We start from the raw sequence: 25,998 nt of genomic DNA, 5'->3' as shown, positions 1-25,998 counted from the left end.
GAGATGCAGGATAATACAGGAGATACACGAGATGCAGGATAATACAGGAGATACACGAGATGCAGGATAATACAGGAGATACACGAGATGCAGGATAATACAGGAGATACACGAGATGCAGGATAATACAGGAGAAACACGAGATGCAGGATAATACAGGAGATACACGAGATGCAGGATAATACAGGAGATACACGAGATGCAGGATAATACAGGAGATACACGAGATGCAGGATAATACAGGAGATACACGAGATGCAGGATAATACAGGAGATACACGAGATGCAGGATAATACAGGAGATACACGAGATGCAGGATAATACAGGAGATACACGAGATGCAGGATAATACAGGAGATACACGAGATGCAGGATAATACAGGAGATACACGAGATGCAGGATAATACAGGAGATACACGAGATGCAGGATAATACACGAGATACACGAGATGCAGGATAATACAGGAGATACACGAGATGCAGGATAATACAGGAGATACACGAGATGCAGGATAATACACGAGATACACGAGATGCAGGATAATACAGGAGATACACGAGATGCAGGATAATACAGGAGAAACACGAGATGCAGGATAATACAGGAGATACACGAGATGCAGGATAATACAGGAGATACACGAGATGCAGGATAATACAGGAGATACACGAGATGCAGGATAATACAGGAGATACACGAGATGCAGGATGATACAGATGATACAGGATGATACAGGATGATACAGGATAATACAGGAGATACAGGATGATACACGAGATGCAGGATAATACAGGAGATACACGAGATGCAGGATAATACACGAGATACACGAGATGCAGGATAATACACGAGATACACGAGATGCAGGATAATACACGAGATACACGAGATGCAGGATAATACAGGAGATACACGAGATGCAGGATAATACACGAGATACACGAGATGCAGGATAATACACGAGATACACGAGATGCAGGATAATACAGGAGATACACGAGATGCAGGATAATACAGGAGATACACGAGATGCAGGATAATACAGGAGATACACGAGATGCAGGATAATACACGAGATACACGAGATGCAGGATAATACAGGAGATACACGAGATGCAGGATAATACAGGAGATACACGAGATGCAGGATAATACACGAGATACACGAGATGCAGGATAATACAGGAGATACACGAGATGCAGGATAATACAGGAGATACACGAGATGCAGGATAATACAGGAGATACACGAGATGCAGGATAATACAGGAGATACACGAGATGCAGGATAATACAGGAGATACACGAGATGCAGGATAATACACGAGATACACGAGATGCAGGATAATACAGGAGATACACGAGATGCAGGATAATACACGAGATACACGAGATGCAGGATAATACAGGAGATACACGAGATGCAGGATAATACACGAGATACACGAGATGCAGGATAATACACGAGATACACGAGATGCAGGATAATACACGAGATACACGAGATGCAGGATAATACAGGAGATACACGAGATGCAGGATAATACAGGAGATACACGAGATGCAGGATAATACAGGAGATACACGAGATGCAGGATAATACACGAAATACACGAGATGCAGGATAATACAGGAGATACACGAGATGCAGGATAATACAGGAGATACACGAGATGCAGGATAATACACGAGATACACGAGATGCAGGATAATACAGGAGATACACGAGATGCAGGATAATACAGGAGATACACGAGATGCAGGATAATACACGAGATACACGAGATGCAGGATAATACACGAGATACACGAGATGCAGGATAATACAGGAGATACACGAGATGCAGGATAATACACGAGATACACGAGATGCAGGATAATACACGAGATACACGAGATGCAGGATAATACAGGAGATACACGAGATGCAGGATAATACAGGAGATACACGAGATGCAGGATAATACAGGAGATACACGAGATGCAGGATAATACAGGAGATACACGAGATGCAGGATAATACAGGAGATACACGAGATGCAGGATAATACAGGAGATACACGAGATGCAGGATAATACAGGAGATACACGAGATGCAGGATAATACAGGAGATACACGAGATGCAGGATAATACAGGAGATACACGAGATGCAGGATAATACACGAGATACACGAGATGCAGGATAATACACGAGATACACGAGATGCAGGATAATACAGGAGATACACGAGATGCAGGATAATACAGGAGATACACGAGATGCAGGATAATACAGGAGATACACGAGATGCAGGATAATACAGGAGATACACGAGATGCAGGATAATACAGGAGATACACGAGATGCAGGATAATACAGGAGATACACGAGATGCAGGATAATACACGAGATACACGAGATGCAGGATAATACAGGAGAAACACGAGATGCAGGATAATACACGAGATACACGAGATGCAGGATAATACAGGAGATACACGAGATGCAGGATAATACAGGAGATACACGAGATGCAGGATAATACAGGAGATACACGAGATGCAGGATAATACACGAGATACACGAGATGCAGGATAATACAGGAGATACACGAGATGCAGGATAATACAGGAGATACACGAGATGCAGGATAATACACGAGATACACGAGATGCAGGATAATACAGGAGAAACACGAGATGCAGGATAATACACGAGATACACGAGATGCAGGATAATACAGGAGATACACGAGATGCAGGATAATACAGGAGATACACGAGATGCAGGATAATACAGGAGATACACGAGATGCAGGATAATACACGAGATACACGAGATGCAGGATAATACAGGAGATACACGAGATGCAGGATAATACAGGAGATACACGAGATGCAGGATAATACAGGAGATACACGAGATGCAGGATAATACAGGAGATACACGAGATGCAGGATAATACAGGAGATACACGAGATGCAGGATAATACACGAGATACACGAGATGCAGGATAATACAGGAGATACACGAGATGCAGGATAATACAGGAGATACACGAGATGCAGGATAATACAGGAGATACACGAGATGCAGGATAATACAGGAGATACACGAGATGCAGGATAATACAGGAGATACACGAGATGCAGGATAATACAGGAGATACACGAGATGCAGGATAATACACGAGATACACGAGATGCAGGATAATACAGGAGATACACGAGATGCAGGATAATACAGGAGATACACGAGATGCAGGATAATACACGAGATACACGAGATGCAGGATAATACACGAGATACACGAGATGCAGGATAATACACGAGATACACGAGATGCAGGATAATACAGGAGATACACGAGATGCAGGATAATACACGAGATACACGAGATGCAGGATAATACAGGAGATACACGAGATGCAGGATAATACAGGAGATACACGAGATGCAGGATAATACAGGAGATACACGAGATGCAGGATAATACAGGAGATACACGAGATGCAGGATAATACAGGAGATACACGAGATGCAGGATAATACAGGAGATACACGAGATGCAGGATAATACAGGAGATACACGAGATGCAGGATAATACAGGAGATACACGAGATGCAGGATAATACACGAGATACACGAGATGCAGGATAATACAGGAGATACACGAGATGCAGGATAATACAGGAGATACACGAGATGCAGGATAATACAGGAGATACACGAGATGCAGGATAATACAGGAGATACACGAGATGCAGGATAATACACGAGATACACGAGATGCAGGATAATACACGAGATACACGAGATGCAGGATAATACAGGAGATACACGAGATGCAGGATAATACAGGAGATACACGAGATGCAGGATAATACAGGAGATACACGAGATGCAGGATAATACAGGAGAAACACGAGATGCAGGATAATACAGGAGATACACGAGATGCAGGATAATACAGGAGATACACGAGATGCAGGATAATACAGGAGATACACGAGATGCAGGATAATACACGAGATACACGAGATGCAGGATAATACAGGAGATACACGAGATGCAGGATAATACACGAGATACACGAGATGCAGGATAATACACGAGATACACGAGATGCAGGATAATACAGGAGATACACGAGATGCAGGATAATACACGAGATACACGAGATGCAGGATAATACAGGAGATACACGAGATGCAGGATAATACACGAGATACACGAGATGCAGGATAATACACGAGATACACGAGATGCAGGATAATACAGGAGATACACGAGATGCAGGATGATACACGAGATACACGAGATGCAGGATGATACAGATGATACAGGATGATACAGGATGATACAGGATAATACAGGAGATACAGGATGATACAGGAGATGCAGGATAATACAGGAGATGCAGGATAATACAGATGATACAGGAGATACAGGATGATACAGGATGATACAGGAGATGCAGGATAATACAGGATAATACAGGATAATACAGGAGATACAGGAGATACGGGAGATACAGGAGATACGGGAGATACAGGAGATACGGGAGATACAGGAGATACAGGAGATACAGGATAATACAGGAGATACGGGAGATACGGGAGATACAGGAGATACAGGAGATACAGGAGATACAGGATAATACAGGATAATACAGGAGATACAGGAGATACAGGAGAATACAGGATAATACAGGATAATACAGGAGATACAGGAGATACAGGAGAATACAGGATAATACAGGATAATACAGGAGATACACGAGATGCAGGATAATACACGAGATACACGAGATGCAGGATAATACACGAGATACACGAGATGCAGGATAATACACGAGATACACGAGATGCAGGATAATACAGGAGATACACGAGATGCAGGATAATACACGAGATACACGAGATGCAGGATGATACAGATGATACAGGATGATACAGGATGATACAGGAGATACACGAGATGCAGGATAATACAGGAGATACACGAGATGCAGGATAATACACGAGATACACGAGATGCAGGATGATACAGATGATACAGGATGATACAGGATGATACAGGATAATACAGGAGATACAGGATGATACAGGAGATGCAGGATAATACAGGAGATGCAGGATAATACAGATGATACAGGAGATACAGGATGATACAGGATGATACAGGAGATGCAGGATAATACAGGATAATACAGGATAATACAGGAGATACAGGAGATACGGGAGATACAGGAGATACGGGAGATACAGGAGATACGGGAGATACAGGAGATACGGGAGATACAGGAGATACAGGAGATACAGGATAATACAGGAGATACGGGAGATACGGGAGATACAGGAGATACAGGAGATACAGGAGATACAGGATAATACAGGATAATACAGGAGATACAGGAGATACAGGAGAATACAGGATAATACAGGATAATACAGGAGATACAGGAGATACAGGAGATACTTTAGACAATCAGGAAAGAGAGGACGACATTTTTAGTTAATCAGGAGAGGTTGAAGAGAAATAAAGGACAAAGAAAATGGAAATGTATTTGTTGGACTATTATTACATTACCTGAGCAACCAGAATACCAATGACAAGCGACAGCTGGTGCAGAGTTCCCAGAGCCCCTCGGAGATGTGTTGGAGAAATTTCACCCACATACATCGGTACTAAACCAGAAGATAGGCCTGTGGGGAGTAAGGAAATGTTCCGAAAAATTACAGTGAGTAAAAATGTTATCATCTGTATTCCATGTCTGATATTACACAGGGAACGGCTGTATTACATGTGTGTTATTACACGGGGGGGAGCGTCTGTATTACATGTGTGATATTACACGGGGGGAGCGTCTGTATTACATGTGTGATATTACACGTTGGAGCGTCTGTATTACATGTGTGATATTACACGGGGAGCGTCTGTATTACATGTGTGATATTACACGGGGAGCGTCTGTATTACATGTGTGATATTACACGGGGGGAGCGTCTGTATTACATGTGTGATATTACACGTTGGAGCGCCTGTATTACATGTGTGATATTACACGGGGGGAGCGTCTGTATTACATGTGTGATATTACATGGCGGGAGCGTCTGTATTACATGTGTGATATTACACGGGAGTGTCTGTATTACATGTGTGATATTACACGGGGAGCGTCTGTATTACATGTGTGATATTACACGGGGACCTCTGTATTACATGTGTGATATTACATGGGGGGAGCGTCTGTATTACATGTGTGATATTACACGGGGACCTCTGTATTACATGTGTGATATTACATGGGGGGAGCGTCTGTATTACATGTGTGATATTACACGGGGAGTGTCTGTATTACATGTGTGATATTACACGGGGAGTGTCTGTATTACGTGTGTGATATTACACGGGGGCGTCTGTGTTACATGTGTGATATTACATGGGGGGAGCGTCTGTATTACATGTGTGATATTACACGGGGATGTCTGTATTACATGTGTGATATTACACGGGGAGCGTCTGTATTACATGTGTGATATTACACAGGGATGTCTGTATTACATGTGTGATATGACACGGGGGGAGCGTCTGTTACATGTGTGATATTACACAGGGAGCGTCTGTATTACATGTGTGATATTCCACGGGAGCGTCTGTATTACATGTGTGATATTACACGGGGAGCGGCTGTATTACATGTGTGATATTACACGGGGGGGGGGGAGTGTATTACATGTGTGATATTACACGGGGGGAGCGTCTGTATTACATGTGTGATATTACACGGGGGGAGCGTCTGTATTACATGTGTGATATTACACGGGGGGAGCGTCTGTATTACATGTGTGATATTACACGGGAAGCGTCTGTATTACATGTGTGATATTACACGGGATAGTCTGTATTACATGTGTGATATTACGCGGGGAGCGTCTGTATTACATGTGTGATATTACACGGGGGGAGCGTCTGTATTACATGTGTGATATTACACGGGATCATCTGTATTACATGTGTGATATTACACGGGAGCGTCTGTATTACATGTGTGATATTACACGGGAGCGTCTGTATTACATGTGTGATATTATACGGGGGGAGCGTCTGTATTACATGTGTGATATTACACGGGGGGAGCGTCTGTATTACATGTGTGATATTACACGGGGGGAGCGTCTGTATTACATGTGTGATATTACACGGGGAGCGTCTGTATTACATGTGTGATATTACACGGGGAGCGTCTGTATTACATGTGTGATATTACACGGGGAGCGTCTGTATTACATGTGTGATATTACACGGGGAGTGTCTGTATTACATGTGTGATATTACACGGGGAGTGTCTGTATTACATGTGTGATATTACACGGGGAGTGTCTGTATTACATGTGTGATATTACACAGGGGGAGTGTCTGTATTACATGTGTGATATTACACAGGGGGAGTGTCTGTATTACATGTGTGATATTACACGGGGAGCATCTGCATTACATGTGTGATATTACACAGGAGCGTCTGTATTACATGTGTGATATGACACGGGGAGCGTCTGTTACATGTGTGATATTACACAGGGAGCGTCTGTATTACATGTGTGATATTCCACGGGAGCGTCTGTATTACATGTGTGATATTACACGGGGAGCGTCTGTATTACATGTGTGTTATTACACGGGGAACGGCTGTATTACATGTGTGATATTACACGGGGAGCGTCTGTATTACATGTGTGATATTACACGGGAGCGTCTGTATTACATGTGTGATATTACACGGCGAGTGTCTGTATTACATGTGTGATATTACACGGGGAGTGTCTGTATTACATGTGTGATATTACACGGGGAGCGTCTGTATTACATGTGTGATATTACACGGGGAGCGTCTGTATTACATGTGTGATATTACACGGGGAGCGTCTGTATTACATGTGTGATATTACACGGGAAGCGTCTGTATTACATGTGTGATATTACACGGGAAGCGTCTGTATTACATGTGTGATATTACACGGGGAGCGTCTGTATTACATGTGTGATATTACACGGGGAGCGTCTGTATTACATGTGTGATATTACACGGGAAGCGTCTGTATTACATGTGTGATATTACACGGGGAGCGTCTGTATTACATGTGTGATATTACACGGGGAGCGTCTGTATTACATGTGTGATATTACACGGGGAGCGTCTGTATTACATGTGTGATATTACACGGGGAGCGTCTGTATTACATGTGTGATATTACACGGGGAGCGTCTGTATTACATGTGTGATATTACACGGGGAGCGTCTGTATTACATATGTGATATTACACGGGATCGTCTGTATTACATGTGTGATATTACACGGGATCGTCTGTATTACATGTGTGATATTACACGGGGGGAGCGTCTATTACATGTGTGATATTACACGGGGGGAGCGTCTATTACATGTGTGATATTACACGGGGGGAGCGTCTGTATTACATGTGTGATATTACACGGGGAGCGTCTGTATTACATGTGTGATATTACACGGGGAGCGTCTGTATTACATGTGTGATATTACACGGGGAGCGTCTGTATTACATGTGTGATATTACACGGGGAGCGTCTGTATTACATGTGTGATATTACACGGGGAGTGTCTGTATTACATGTGTGATATTACACGGGGAGTGTCTGTATTACATGTGTGATATTACACAGGGGGAGTGTCTGTATTACATGTGTGATATTACACAGGGGGAGTGTCTGTATTACATGTGTGATATTACACGGGGAGCGTCTGCATTACATGTGTGATATTACACAGGAGCGTCTGTATTACATGTGTGATATGACACGGGGAGCGTCTGTTACATGTGTGATATTACACAGGGAGCGTCTGTATTACATGTGTGATATTCCACGGGAGCGTCTGTATTACATGTGTGATATTACACGGGGAGCGTCTGTATTACATGTGTGTTATTACACGGGGAACGGCTGTATTACATGTGTGATATTACACGGGGAGCGTCTGTATTACATGTGTGATATTACACGGGGGGAGCGTCTGTATTACATGTGTGATATTACACGGGGAGCGTCTGTATTACATGTGTGATATTACACGGGGAGCGTCTGTATTACATGTGTGATATTACACGGGAAGCGTCTGTATTACATGTGTGATATTACACGGGAAGCGTCTGTATTACATGTGTGATATTACACGGGGAGCGTCTGTATTACATGTTTGATATTACACGGGGAGCGTCTGTATTACATGTGTGATATTACACGGGGAGCGTCTGTATTACATGTGTGACATTACAAGGGGAGCATCTGTATTACATGTGTGATATTACATGGGGGAGCGTCTGTATTACATGTGTGATATTACATGGGGGAGCGTCTGTATTACATGTGTGATATTACACGGGGAGCGTCTGTATTACATGTGTGATATTACACGGGAAGCGTCTGTATTACATGTGTGATATTACACGGGGAGCGTCTGTATTACATGTGTGATATTACACGGGGAGCGTCTGTATTACATGTGTGATATTACACGGGGAGCGTCTGTATTACATGTGTGATATTACACGGGGAGCGTCTGTATTACATATGTGATATTACACGGGATCGTCTGTATTACATGTGTGATATTACACGGGGAGCGTCTATTACATGTGTGATATTACACGGGGGGAGCGTCTATTACATGTGTGATATTACACGGGGGGAGCGTCCGTATTACATGTGTGATATTACACAGGGGGAGCGTCCGTATTACATGTGTGATATTACACGGGGAGCGTCCGTATTACATGTGTGATATTACACGGGGAGCGTCTGTATTACATGTGTGATATTACACGGGGAGCGTCTGTATTACATGTGTGATATTACAGGGGGAGCGTCTGTATTACATGTGTGATATTACACGGGGAGCGTCTGTATTACATGTGTGATATTACACGGGGAGCGTCTGTATTACATGTGTGATATTACACGGGGGAGCGTCTGTATTACATGTGTGATATTACACGGGGGAGCGTCTGTATTACATGTGTGATATTACACGGGGGAGCGTCTGTATTACATGTGTGATATTACACGGGGGAGCGTCTGTATTACATGTGTGATATTACACGGGGGAGCGTCTGCATTACATGTGTGATATTACACGGGGGTGGGCATGTGTATTACATGTGTGATATTACACGGGGGGGGCATGTGTATTACATGTGTGATATTACACGGGGGGCATGTGTATTACATGTGTGATATTACACGGGGGGCATGTGTATTACATGTGTGATATTACACGGGGGGGTGGGCATGTGTATTACATGTGTGATATTACACGGGGGGGGCATGTGTATTACATGTGTGATATTACACGGGGGGGTGGGCATGTGTATTACATGTGTGATATTACACGGGGGGGGGCATGTGTATTACATGTGTGATATTACACGGGGGGGTGGGCATGTGTATTACATGTGTGATATTACACGGGGGGGCATGTGTATTACATGTGTGATATTACACGGGGGGCATGTGTATTACATGTGTGATATTACACGGGGGGGGCATGTGTATTACATGTGTGATATTACACGGGGGGGGCATGTGTATTACATGTGTGATATTACACGGGGGGGCATGTGTATTACATGTGTGATATTACACGGGGGGGTGGGCATGTGTATTACATGTGTGATATTACACGGGGGGGGGGCATGTGTATTACATGTGTGATATTACACGGGGGGGCATGTGTATTACATGTGTGATATTACACGGGGGGCATGTGTATTACATGTGTGATATTACACGGGGGGGGCATGTGTATTACATGTGTGATATTACACGGGGGGGGGCATGTGTATTACATATGTGATATTACACGGGGGGGGATGTGTATTACATGTGTGATATTACACGGGGGGGGCATGTGTATTACATGTGTGATATTACACGGGGGGGTGGGCATGTGTATTACATGTGTGATATTACACGGGGGGGGGCATGTGTATTACATGTGTGATATTACACGGGGGGCATGTGTATTACATGTGTGATATTACACGGGGGGCATGTGTATTACATGTGTGATATTACACGGGGGGGCATGTGTATTACATGTGTGATATTACACGGGGGGGCATGTGTATTCCATGTCTGATATTACACAGGGAACGGCTGTATTACATGTGTGTTATTACACGGGGGGGAGCGTCTGTATTACATGTGTGTTATTACACGGGGGGGAGCGTCTGTATTACATGTGTGATATTACACGGGGGAGCGTCTGTATTACATGTGTGATATTACACGGGGGGAGCGTCTGTATTACATGTGTGATATTACACGTTGGAGCGTCTGTATTACATGTGTGATATTACACGGGGAGCGTCTGTATTACATGTGTGATATTACACGGGGGGAGCGTCTGTATTACATGTGTGATATTACACGGGGGAGCGTCTGTATTACATGTGTGATATTACACAGGGGAGCGTCTGTATTACATGTGTGATATTACACGGGGATGTCTGTATTACATGTGTGATATTACACGGGAGCGTCTGTATTACATGTGATATTACACGTTGGAGCGTCTGTATTACATGTGTGATATTACACGGGGGGAGCGTCTGTATTACATGTGTGATATTACATGGCGGGAGCGTCTGTATTACATGTGTGATATTACACGGGAGTGTCTGTATTACATGTGTGATATTACACGGGGAGCGTCTGTATTACATGTGTGATATTACACGGGAGTGTCTGTATTACATGTGTGATATTACACGGGGAGCGTCTGTATTACATGTGTGATATTACACGGGGGGCGTCTGTATTACATGTGTGATATTACACGGGGAGCGTCTGTATTACATGTGTGATATTACACAGGGACCTCTGTATTACATGTGTGATATTACACGGGAGCGTCTGTATTACATGTGTGATATTACACGGGGAGCGTCTGTATTACATGTGTGATATTACACGGGGACCTCTGTATTACATGTGTGATATTACATGGGGGGAGCGTCTGTATTACATGTGTGATATTACACGGGGAGTGTCTGTATTACATGTGTGATATTACACGGGGAGTGTCTGTATTACGTGTGTGATATTACACGGGGGGCGTCTGTGTTACATGTGTGATATTACATGGGGGGAGCGTCTGTATTACATGTGTGATATTACACGGGGATGTCTGTATTACATGTGTGATATTACACGGGGAGTGTCTGTATTACATGTGTGATATTACACGGGGAGTGTCTGTATTACATGTGTGATATTACACAGGGGGAGCGTCTGTATTACATGTGTGATATTACACAGGGGGAGCGTCTGTATTACATGTGTGATATTACACGGGGAGCGTCTGTATTACATGTGTGATATTACACGGGGATGTCTGTATTACATGTGTGATATGACACGGGGAGCGGCTGTATTACATGTGTGTTATTACACGGGGAACGGCTGTATTACATGTGTGATATTACACGGGGGGGGGGGAGTGTATTACATGTGTGATATTACACGGGGGGAGCGTCTGTATTACATGTGTGATATTACACGGGGGGAGCGTCTGTATTACATGTGTGATATTACACGGGGGGAGCGTCTGTATTACATGTGTGATATTACACGGGAAGCGTCTGTATTACATGTGTGATATTACACGGGATAGTCTGTATTACATGTGTGATATTACGCGGGGAGCGTCTGTATTACATGTGTGATATTACACGGGGGGAGCGTCTGTATTACATGTGTGATATTACACGGGGAGCGTCTGTATTACATATGTGATATTACACGGGATCATCTGTATTACATGTGTGATATTACACGGGAGCGTCTGTATTACATGTGTGATATTACACGGGAGCGTCTGTATTACATGTGTGATATTACACGGGAGCGTCTGTATTACATGTGTGATATTACACGGGGGGAGCGTCTGTATTACATGTGTGATATTACACGGGGGGAGCGTCTGTATTACATGTGTGATATTACACGGGGGGAGCGTCTGTATTACATGTGTGATATTACACGGGGAGCGTCTGTATTACATGTGTGATATTACACGGGGAGCGTCTGTATTACATGTGTGATATTACACGGGGAGCGTCTGTATTACATGTGTGATATTACACGGGGAGTGTCTGTATTACATGTGTGATATTACACGGGGGGGGGGGAGTGTATTACATGTGTGATATTACACGGGGGGAGCGTCTGTATTACATGTGTGATATTACACGGGGAGCGTCTGTATTACATGTGTGATATTACACGGGGGGAGCGTCTGTATTACATGTGTGATATTACACGGGAAGCGTCTGTATTACATGTGTGATATTACACGGGATAGTCTGTATTACATGTGTGATATTACGCGGGGAGCGTCTGTATTACATGTGTGATATTACACGGGGGGAGCGTCTGTATTACATGTGTGATATTACACGGGGAGCGTCTGTATTACATATGTGATATTACACGGGATCATCTGTATTACATGTGTGATATTACACGGGAGCGTCTGTATTACATGTGTGATATTACACGGGAGCGTCTGTATTACATGTGTGATATTACACGGGAGCGTCTGTATTACATGTGTGATATTATACGGGGGGAGCGTCTGTATTACATGTGTGATATTACACGGGGGGAGCGTCTGTATTACATGTGTGATATTACACGGGGGGAGCGTCTGTATTACATGTGTGATATTACACGGGGAGCGTCTGTATTACATGTGTGATATTACACGGGGAGAGTCTGTATTACATGTGTGATATTACACAGGAGCGTCTGTATTACATGTGTGATATTACACGGGGAGCGTCTGTATTACATGTGTGATATTACACGGGAGCGTCTGTATTACATGTGTGATATTACACGGGGAGAGTCTGTATTACATGTGTGATATTACACTGGGGAGCGTCTGCATTACATGTGTGATATTACACGGGGGAGCGTCTGCATTACATGTGTGATATTACACGGGTAGCGTCTGTATTACATGTGTGATATTACATGGGAGCGTCTGTATTACATGTGTGATATTACACGGGGAGCGTCTGTATTACATGTGTGATATTACACGGGGAGCGTCTGTATTACATGTGTGATATTACACTGGGGAGCGTCTGTATTACATGTGTGATATTACACGGGGGAGCGTCTGTATTACATGTGTGATATTACACGGGGGGAGCATCTGTATTACATGTGTGATATTACACGGGGGGAGCGTCTGTATTACATGTGTGATATTACATGGGGGGAGCTTCTGTATTACATGTTTGATAACACACATGTAATACAGACATCCCCGTGTAATATCACACATGTAATACAGACATCCCCGTGTAATATTACACGGGGATGTCTGTATTACATGTGTGATATTACACGGGGAGTGTCTGTATTACATGTGTGATATTACACGGGGAGTGTCTGTATTACATGTGTGATATTACACAGGGGGAGCGTCTGTATTACATGTGTGATATTACACGGGGAGCGTCTGTATTACATGTGTGATATGACACGGGGAGCGTCTGTTACATGTGTGATATTACACAGGGAGCGTCTGTATTACATGTGTGATATTCCACGGGAGCGTCTGTATTACATGTGTGATATTACACGGGGAGCGGCTGTATTACATGTGTGTTATTACACGGGGAACGGCTGTATTACATGTGTGATATTACACGGGGAGCGTCTGTATTGCATGTGTGATATTACACGGGGGGAGCGTCTGTATTACATGTGTGATATTACACGGGGAGCGTCTGTATTACATGTGTGATATTACACGGGGAGCGTCTGTATTACATGTGTGATATTACACGGGAAGAGTCTGTATTACATGTGTGATATTACACGGGAAGCGTCTGTATTACATGTGTGATATTACACGGGAAGCGTCTGTATTACATGTGTGATATTACACGGGGAGCGTCTGTATTACATGTGTGATATTACACGGGGAGCGTCTGTATTACATGTGTGATATTACACGGGGAGCGTCTGTATTACATATGTGATATTACACGGGATCGTCTGTATTACATGTGAGATATTACACGGGGGGAGCGTCTGTATTACATGTGTGATATTACACGGGGGAGCGTCTGTATTACATGTGTGATATTACACGGGGGAGCGTCTGTATTACATGTGTGATATTACACGGGGGAGCGTCTGCATTACATGTGTGATATTACACGGGGGAGCGTCTGCATTACATGTGTGATATTACACAGGAGCGTCTGCATTACATGTGTGATATTACACAGGGGGAGCGTCTGTATTACATGTATGATATTACATGGGGAGCGTCTGTATTACATGTGTGATATTACACGGGGAGCGTCTGTATTACATGTGTGATATTACACGGGGAGCGTCTGTATTACATGTGTGATATTACACGGTGGGGGGATGTGTATTACATGTGTGATATTACACGGGGAGAGTCTGTATTACATGTGTGATATTACACGGGGGGAGCGTCTGTATTACATGTGTGATATTACACGGGGACCGTCTGTATTACATGTGTGATATTACATAGGGACATCTGTATTACATGTCTGATATTACACAGGGACCATCTGTATTACATGTCTGATATTACACAGGGACCATCTGTTTTACATGTGTGATATTACACAGCGACCATCTGTATTACATGTGTGATATTACACAGGGACATCTGTATTACATGTGTGATATTACACAGGGACATCTGTATTACATGTGTGATATTACACGGGGGGGGGGGCATGTGTATTACATGTGTGATATTACACGGGGAGAGTCTGTATTACATGTGTGATATTACACGGGGGGGATGTGTATTACATGTGTGATATTACACGGGGGGGCATGTGTATTACATGTGTGATATTACACGGGGGGGCATGTGTATTACAATTGTGATATTACACGGGGGGGCATGTGTATTACATGTGTGATATTACACGGGGGGGCATGTGTATTACATGTGTGATATTACACGGGGGGGGCATGTGTATTACATGTGTGATATTACACGGGGGGGGCATGTGTATTACATGTGTGATATTACACGGGGAGGATGTGTCTGTATTACATGTGTGATATTACACGGGGGGATGTGTATTACATGTGTGATATTACACGGGGGGGGGCCTGTGTATTACATGTGTGATATTACACGGGGGGGGGCATGTGTATTACATGTGTGATATTACACGGGGGGGCATGTGTATTACATGTGTGATATTACACGGGGGGGTCATGTGTATTACATGTGTGATATTACACGGGGGGCATGTGTATTACATGTGTGATATTACACGGGGGGGCATGTGTATTACATGTGTGATATTACACGGGGGGCATGTGTATTACATGTGTGATATTACACGGGGGGTGGGCATGTGTATTACATGTGTGATATTACACGGGGGGGTGGGCATGTGTATTACATGTGTGATATTACACGGGGGGGTGGGCATGTGTATTACATGTGTGATATTACACGGGGGGGCATGTGTATTACATGTGTGATATTACACGGGGGGGCATGTGTATTACATGTGTGATATAACACGGGGGGCATGTGTATTACATGTGTGATATTACACGGGGGGGGGGCATGTGTATTACATGTGTGATATTACACGGGGAGAGTCTGTATTACATGTGTGATATTACACGGGGGGGATGTGTATTACATGTGTGATATTACACGGGGGGGCATGTGTATTACATGTGTGATATTACACGGGGGGGCATGTGTATTACAATTGTGATATTACACGGGGGGGCATGTGTATTACATGTGTGATATTACACGGGGGGGCATGTGTATTACATGTGTGATATTACACGGGGGGGCATGTGTATTACATGTGTGATATTACACGGGGGGGGCATGTGTATTACATGTGTGATATTACACGGGGAGGATGTGTCTGTATTACATGTGTGATATTACACGGGGGGATGTGTATTACATGTGTGATATTACACGGGGGGGGCCTGTGTATTACATGTGTGATATTACACGGGGGGGGGGCATGTGTATTACATGTGTGATATTACACGGGGGGGCATGTGTATTACATGTGTGATATTACACGGGGGGGGGCATGTGTATTACATGTGTGATATTACACGGGGGGGCATGTGTATTACATGTGTGATATTACACGGGGGGCATGTGTATTACATGTGTGATATTACACGGGGGGCATGTGTATTACATGTGTGATATTACACGGGGGGTGGGCATGTGTATTACATGTGTGATATTACACGGGGGGGTGGGCATGTGTATTACATGTGTGATATTACACGGGGGGGTGGGCATGTGTGATATTACACGGGGGGGCATGTGTATTACATGTGTGATATTACACGGGGGGGCATGTGTATTACATGTGTGATATAACACGGGGGCATGTGTATTACATGTGTGATATTACACGGGGGGGGCATGTGTATTACATGTGTGATATTACACGGGGGGGGCATGTGCATTACATATGTGATATTACACGGGGGGGATGTGTATTACATGTGTGATATTACACGGGGGGGGTGGGCATGTGTATTACATGTGTGATATTACACGGGGGGGGGGTGGGCATGTGTATTACATGTGTGATATTACACGGGGGGGTGGGCATGTGTATTACATGTGTGATATTACACGGGGGGGGCATGTGTATTACATGTGTGATATTACACGGGGGGGCATGTGTATTACATGTGTGATATTACACGGGGGGGCATGTGTATTACATGTGTGATATTACACGGGGGGGCATGTGTATTACATGTGTGATATTACACGGGGGGGGGCATGTGTATTACATGTGTGATATTACACGGGGGGGCATGTGTATTACATGTGTGATATTACACGGGGGGCATGTGTATTACATGTGTATATTACACGGGGGGGGCATGTGTATTACATGTATGATATTACACGGGGGGGGGCATGTGTATTACATGTGTGATATTACACGGGGGGGGGCATGTGTATTACATGTGTGATATTACACGGGGGGGGGCATGTGTATTACATGTATGATATTACACGGGGGGGGGCATGTGTATTACATGTGTGATATTACACGGGGGGGGCATGTGTATTACATGTGTGATATTACACGGGGGGTGGGCATGTGTATTACATGTGTGATATTACACGGGGGGGGGGCATGTGTATTACATGTGTGATATTACACGGGGGGGCATGTGTATTACATGTGTGATATTACACGGGGGGGGCATGTGTATTACATGTGTGATATTACACGGGGGGGGCATGTGTATTACATATGTGATATTACACGGGGGGATGTGTATTACATGTGTGATATTACACGGGGGGGGTGGGCATGTGTATTACATGTGTGATATTACACGGGGGGGTGGGCATGTGTTATTACATGTGTGATATTACACGGGGGGGTGGGCATGTGTATTACATGTGTGATATTACACGGGGGGGGCATGTGTATTACATGTGTGATATTACACGGGGGGGCATGTGTATTACATGTGTGATATTACACGGGGGGGCATGTGTATTACATGTGTGATATTACACGGGGGGGCATGTGTATTACATGTGTGATATTACACGGGGGGGGCATGTGTATTACATGTGTGATATACACGGGGGGGCATGTGTATTACATGTGTGATATTACACGGGGGGCATGTGTATTACATGTGTGATATTACACGGGGGGGGGCATGTGTATTACATGTATGATATTACACGGGGGGGGGCATGTGTATTACATGTGTGATATTACACGGGGGGGGCATGTGTATTACATGTGTGATATTACACGGGGGGGATGTGTATTACATGTGTGATATTACACGGGGGGGATGTGTATTACATGTGTGATATTACACGGGGGGGGATGTGTATTACATGTGTGATATTACACAGGGGGGGCATGTGTATTACATGTGTGATATTACACGGGGGGGTGGGCATGTGTATTACATGTGTGATATTACACGGGGGGGGCATGTGTATTACATGTGTGATATTACACGGGGGGGCATGTGTATTACATGTGTGATATTACACGGGGGGGCATGTGTATTACATGTGTGATATTACACGGGGGGGCATGTGTATTACATGTGTGATATTACACGGGGGGGGGCATGTGTATTACATGTGTGATATTACACGGGGGGGGCATGTGTATTACATGTGTGATATTACACGGGGGGGATGTGTATTACATGTGTGATATTACACGGGGGGGATGTGTATTACATGTGTGATATTACACGGGGGGGATGTGTATTACATGTGTGATATTACACGGGGGGGGATGTGTATTACATGTGTGATATTACACAGGGGGCATGTGTATTACATGTGTGATATTACACGGGGGGGTGGGCATGTGTATTACATGTGTGATATTACACGGGGGGGGGCATGTGTATACATGTGTGATATTACACGGGGGGGCATGTGTATTACATGTGTGATATTACACGGGGGGGCGGGCATGTGTATTACATGTGTGGATATTACACGGGGGGGCATGTGTATTACATGTGTGATATTACACGGGGGGGGCATGTGTATTACATGTGTGATATTACACGGGGGGGCATGTGTATTACATGTGTGATTTCACGGGATGTGTATATGTATGATATACACGGGGGGGGCATGTGTATTACATGTATGATATTACACGGGGGGGGCATGTGTATTACATGTGTGATATTACACGGGGGGGGCATGTGTATTACATGTGTGATATTACACGGGGGGGGCATGTGTATTACATGTGTGATATTACACGGGGGGGGCATGTGTATTACATGTGTGATATTACATGGGGGGGCATGTGTATTACATGTGTGATATTACACGGGGGGGGGGCATGTGTATTGCATGTGTGATATTAACGGGGGGGCATGTGTATTACATGTGTGATATTACACGGGGGGGCATGTGTATTACATGTATGATATTACACGGGGGGGGCATGTGTATTACATGTGTGATATTACACGGGGGGGGCATGTGTATTACATGTGTGATATTACACGGGGGGTGCATGTGTATTACATGTGTGATATTACATGGGGGGGCATGTGTATTACATGTGTGATATTACACGGGGGGGGGGGGGGCATGTGTATTACATGTGTGATATTACACGGGGGGCATGTGTATTACATGTATGATATTACACGGGGGGGGGCATGTGTATTACATGTGTGATATTACACGGGGGGGGCATGTGTATTACATGTGTGATATTACACGGGGGGGGCATGTGTATTACATGTGTGATATTACACGGGGGGGCATGTGTATTACATGTATGATATACACGGGGGGGGCATGTGTATTACATGTGTGATATTACACGGGGGGGGGCATGTGTATTACATGTGTGATATTACACGGGGGGGGCATGTGTATTACATGTGTGATATTACACGGGGGGGCATGTGTATTACATGTATGATATTACACGGGGGGGCATGTGTATACATGTGTGATATTACACGGGGGGGGCATGTGTATTACATGTGTGATATTACACGGGGGGGGCATGTGTATTACATGTGTAGATATTACATGGGGGGGCATGTGTATTACATGTGTGATATTACACGGGGGGGGGGGGCATGTGTATTACATGTGTGATATTACACGGGGGCATGTGTATTACATGTATGATATTACACGGGGGGGGGCATGTGTATTACATGTGTGATATTACACGGGGGGGGCATGTGTATTACATGTGTGATATTACACGGGGGGGGCATGTGTATTACATGTGTGATATTTACACGGGGGGGCATGTGTATTACATGTATGATATTACACGGGGGGGGGCATGTGTATTACATGTGTGATATTACACGGGGGGGGCATGTGTATTACATGTGTGATATTACACGGGGGGGGGCATGTGTATTACATCCTGACCTCTGCATGGCTTGTTCCCTTCCTGATGTTTCTGATCTTGATATAATTATATGTGAATTATTAATAAATTTGATTTTTAAAGTTATTCGGCCTCCAAAATGGAAAGCTGGGAGGGGGGGGGGAGAGGGGGGAGGGGGCTTCTAATGGTTTTATGGACGGCTCAGTAAAGTTTATCCTTCTCGACCAATTAGCTCTACAGCCTTATGGATGACTGGAGTGATAGTCTGCAGATGTGTGATGACTGGAGTGATAGTCTGCAGATGTGTGATGACTGGAGTGATAGTCTGCAGATGTGCGATGACTGGAGTGATAGTCTGCAGATGTGCGATGACTGGAGTGATAGTCTGCAGATGTGTGATGACTGGAGTGATAGTCTGCAGATGTGCGGCAGTGATCGGGGGTATACGGGGCGGAGGCTTTTCTTACCTGAGAATGCTCCAATCAGGAATCTTCCAGTGATCATCATCTCGTATGATTGGCTGATCTGGGACAATCCCATTAAACTTCCCCCAGCGAATGCAAATATATTATTAATGATCATGGCCCGTTTCCTGTCCGCAGCGACAAAAATCACATGACAATAATATTAGACACACATAAGAGTAAGCGCGCAGTCACACTGGCAGAAAACACCGCAGCTGAACGACGTCCCATCGCAATGAAATCCAAAACACACAGAAAAGGCAGCGCAAAGTATTTCAGCAGCGGCTTCAGTCCCCACGGAGATGGAAACAAAGATGTGGAGTTAGGAATAGAAATCATGCGGCAAAAATCCACTACAGGAAATGACGTATCGGACAATAATGTTCAGCCTGAGGCCATTCACCCCACAGGACACTTCACGACTAAGGGGACACCTCATAGGACACCACAGGACTAGGCGGACACCTCATGACTAAGGGGACACCTCATAGGACACTACACGACTAAGGGGACACCTCATAGGACACCACAGGACTAGGCGGACACCTCATAGGACACCACAGGACTAAGGGGACACCTCATAGAACACCACAAGACCAGGCGGACAACCTCATAGCACACCACAAGACCAGGCGGACACCTCATAGCACACCACAAGACCAGGCGGACACCTCATAGGACACCACAGGACTAAGGGGACACCTCATAGGAAACCACGAGACCATCAGACACCTCATATGACACTACAGGACTAAGGGGACACCTCATAGGAGACCACAGGACCCAGTCGGACACCTCATAGGACACCACAAGACCAGGCAGACACCTCATAGGAGACCACAGGGCCAGTCGGACACCTCATAGGACACCACAAGACCAGGCAGACACCTCATAGGCCACTACAGGACTAGGCGGACACCTCTCAAACCACTACCGGGCTAGGCGGACACCTCACAGACCACTACAGGACCGGTTGGACACCTCACAGGCCACTACAGGACCAGTCGGACACCTCATAGGACACCACAAAACCAGGCGGACACCTCATAGGAGACACAGGACCAGTCGGACACCTCATAGGAGACCACAAAACCAGGCGGACACCTCATAGGAGACCACAGGACCAGGCGGACACCTCATAGGAGACCACAGGACCAGGCGGACACCTCATAGGAGACCCACAGGACCAGGCGGACACCTCATAGGACACCACAAGACCAGGCAGACAACTCATAGGAGACCACAGGACCAGTCGGACACCTCATAGAACACCACAAGACCAGGCGGACACCTCATAGGCCACTACAGGACTAGGCGGACACCTCTCAAACCACTACTGGGCAAGGCGGACACCTCACAGACCACTACAGGACTAGGCAGACACCTCATAGGCCACTACAGGCCCGGTTGGACACTTCCTAGGACACCATAGGACTAAGGGACACCTCATAGGACACCACAGGACTAAGGGGACACCTCATAGGACACCACAGGACTAAGGGGACATCTCATAGGACACCACAGGACCAGGCAGACACCTCATAGGACACCACATGACCAGGCAGACACCTCATAGGAGACCACAGGACCAGTAGGACACCTCATAGGACACCACAAGACCAGGCGGACACCTCATAGGAGACCACAGGACCAGGCGGACACCTCATAGGACACCACAAAACCAGGTGGACACCTCATAGGAGACCACAGGACCAGTCGGACACCTCATAGGACACCACAAGACCAGGCGAACACCTCATAGGAGACCACAGGACCAGTCGGACACCTCATAGGACACCACAAGACCAGGCGGACACCTCAAAGAACACCACAAGACCAGGCAGACACCTCATAGGAGACCACAGGACCGGTCGGACACCTAATAGGACACCACAAGACCAGGCGGACACCTCATAGGCCACTACAGGACTAGGCTGACACTTTCACACCAGTTACAACAGCGCCTGATAACAGAGAACAATAGATTGTATTCACATGTCCTACAGTCATCCTCTCCCCAGCCTGACATGTCTGATAACAGAGAACAATAGATTGTATTCACCTGTCCTACAGTCATCCTCTCCCCAGCCACACATGTCTGATAACAGAGAACAATAGATTGTATTCACCTGTCCTACAGTCATCCTCCCCCAGCCTGGCATGTCTGATAACAGAGAACAATAGATTGTATTCACATGTCCTACAGTCACCCCCCCCCCAGCCTGACATGTCTGATAACAGAGAACAATAGATTATATTCACCTGTCCTAGTCATCCTCTCCCAGACTGACATGTCTGATAACAGAGAACAATAGATTGTATTCACCTGTCCTACAGTCATCCTCCCCCAGCCTGGCATGTCTGATAACAGAGAACAATAGATTGTATTCACATGTCCTACAGTCACCCCCCCCCCAGCCTGACATGTCTGATAACAGAGAGCAATAGATTGTATTCACCTGTCCTACAGTCATCCCCCCCCCAGCCTGACATGTCTGATAACAGAGAACAATAGATTATATTCACCTGTCCTACAGTCATCCTCCCCCCACCTGACATGTCTGATAACAGAGAACAATAGATTGTATTCCCCTGTCCTACAGTCATCCTCCCCAGCCTGACATGTCTGATAACAGAGAGCAATAGATTGTATTCACCTGTCCTACAGTCACCCCCGCCAGCCTGACATGTCTGATAACAGAGAACAATAGATTGTATTCACCTGTCCTACAGTCATCCTCTCCCCAGCCTGACATGTCTGATAACAGAGAACAATAGATTGTATACACCTGTCCTACAGTCATCCTCCTCCAGCCTGACATGTCTGATAACAGAGAACAATAGACTGTATTCACCTGTCCTACAGTCATCCTCCCCCAGCCTGACATGTCTGATAACAGAGAACAATAGATTGTATTCACCTGTCCTACAGTCATCCACCCCCCAGCCTGACATGTCTGATAACAGAGAACAATAGATTGTATTCACCTGTCCTACAGTCATCCTCTCCCAGCCTGACATGTCTGATAACAGAGAACAATAGATTGTATTCACCTGTCCTACAGTCATCCTCCCGCAGCCTGACATGTCTGATAACAGAGAACAATAGATTGTATTCACCTGTCCTACAGTCATCCACCCCCCAGCCTGACATGTCTGATAACAGAGAACAATAGATTGTATTCACCTGTCCTACAGTCATCCTCTCCCCAGCCTGACATGTCTGATAACAGAACAATAGATTGTATACACCTGTACTACAGTCATCCTCCTCCAGCCTGACATGTCTGATAACAGAGAACAATAGATTGTATTCACCTGTCCTACAGTCATCCTCTCCCCAGCCTGGCATGTCTGATAACAGAGAACAATAGATTGTATTCACCTGTCCTACAGTCATCCTCTCCCCAGCCTGGCATGTCTGATAACATGGAGTAGTAGATTTCAGTACCTGTTGATGAGGTTGTGAATTGTTAGGTGGAGCGCCCCCTGTGGTGACTTACGGCTGATAACATGGAGTAATAGATTGCAGTACCCGTACCTCCTCCCTCCATATTAGACATCTCACACTCACCGTCCCAGCCACTGAGACACGACTCCTACACAGAGCGAGGACACCATCCCCCCGATGGAGAAGATAGCCACGGACAGAGACCAGAGGGTGCGCAGGAGTCCCGGGTCCATGGACTGTGATTCTGGAGCGTTCCGACTGATGTAGGATTCATTATAACTCTGCTCGATGATCTGGAGGTCAGACAGATACCGTGTGAGACATCAGAGGTGAGGCGGAGAGCAGCAACCAGCCGGCAATATGTGGAGCGCCACACTAAGAGACTGTCCTACCAGGGGTGAGAGGTAGCAGTCCAGTCACACATGGGCTCTAATAACTCAGGGGGCCACACGAGAAGACTAGTATTACAAATGGCACATGTTAAGTGGGGCCCTCGTACAGATTGTTCCCTGGGGCCCAGGAGCTTCAATCTCCTACCATCTGGATACAAAAAGTCAATGTCAGGGACCTCTACAGACTCATAGTGGGGGGTCCTCCGATTTATATATGGGACATGTTGGGTCCAAACCTTTGTTCCCCCAGGACATTGAGAGCCCAGAGAAGTCTGGTAACTGACAATAATATAATGACCGGTGCCAGTTCCTGCAGATGCCACCACGTCCTTCACACATTGACTTGTAGCCAACCATTCAGACTAGTCTGCTGGTGCAACTCAGGTGTGACCTCCCAGGGTGCGACGTTCTGCTGGGTCGTGGATTATAACAGACATGAAGTGTCCTAAGTGCTGATCATATGACTACTGCCCCCATCCTAATGTCCGGTACATGAGGATGGTGATTAAGGTGGCACCAGGTCTGGAGTTATAGCACATAGGGCCCTGGAAAACAAGCGAAGTAGGATCCCCACTACCTGATGTTTCTTAGACAGTTTTAATTGTTATTTCAAAGCAGCACATATAAAAAAACACGCCATACAATGCCCAAGTAATATCCCCAGTCAGAATATAAATACTACTACGTGGTGGACACATGAG

At 45.3% G+C, this 25,998-nt stretch overlaps 1 protein-coding gene across 1 annotated transcript in view; it reads right to left on the bottom strand.

Moving 5' to 3' along the window:
- The window catches only part of SLC2A4 (solute carrier family 2 member 4), a 55,799-nt gene that overhangs the window by 12,399 nt on the left and 17,402 nt on the right, over window positions 1-25,998 (bottom strand). The window contains 3 exon segments of the mRNA XM_075847376.1: window positions 5,580-5,695; window positions 21,458-21,582; window positions 25,029-25,198. Coding sequence (XP_075703491.1) covers window positions 5,580-5,695; window positions 21,458-21,582; window positions 25,029-25,198 — 411 coding nt within the window.

Source organism: Rhinoderma darwinii (genome assembly GCF_050947455.1).
Source record: "Rhinoderma darwinii isolate aRhiDar2 chromosome 3 unlocalized genomic scaffold, aRhiDar2.hap1 SUPER_3_unloc_3, whole genome shotgun sequence".
Taxonomy (NCBI): Eukaryota; Metazoa; Chordata; class Amphibia; order Anura; family Rhinodermatidae; genus Rhinoderma; species Rhinoderma darwinii.
Note: the sequence above shows the minus strand (reverse complement) of the source record. Positions and strands in the feature narration are given on the sequence as shown.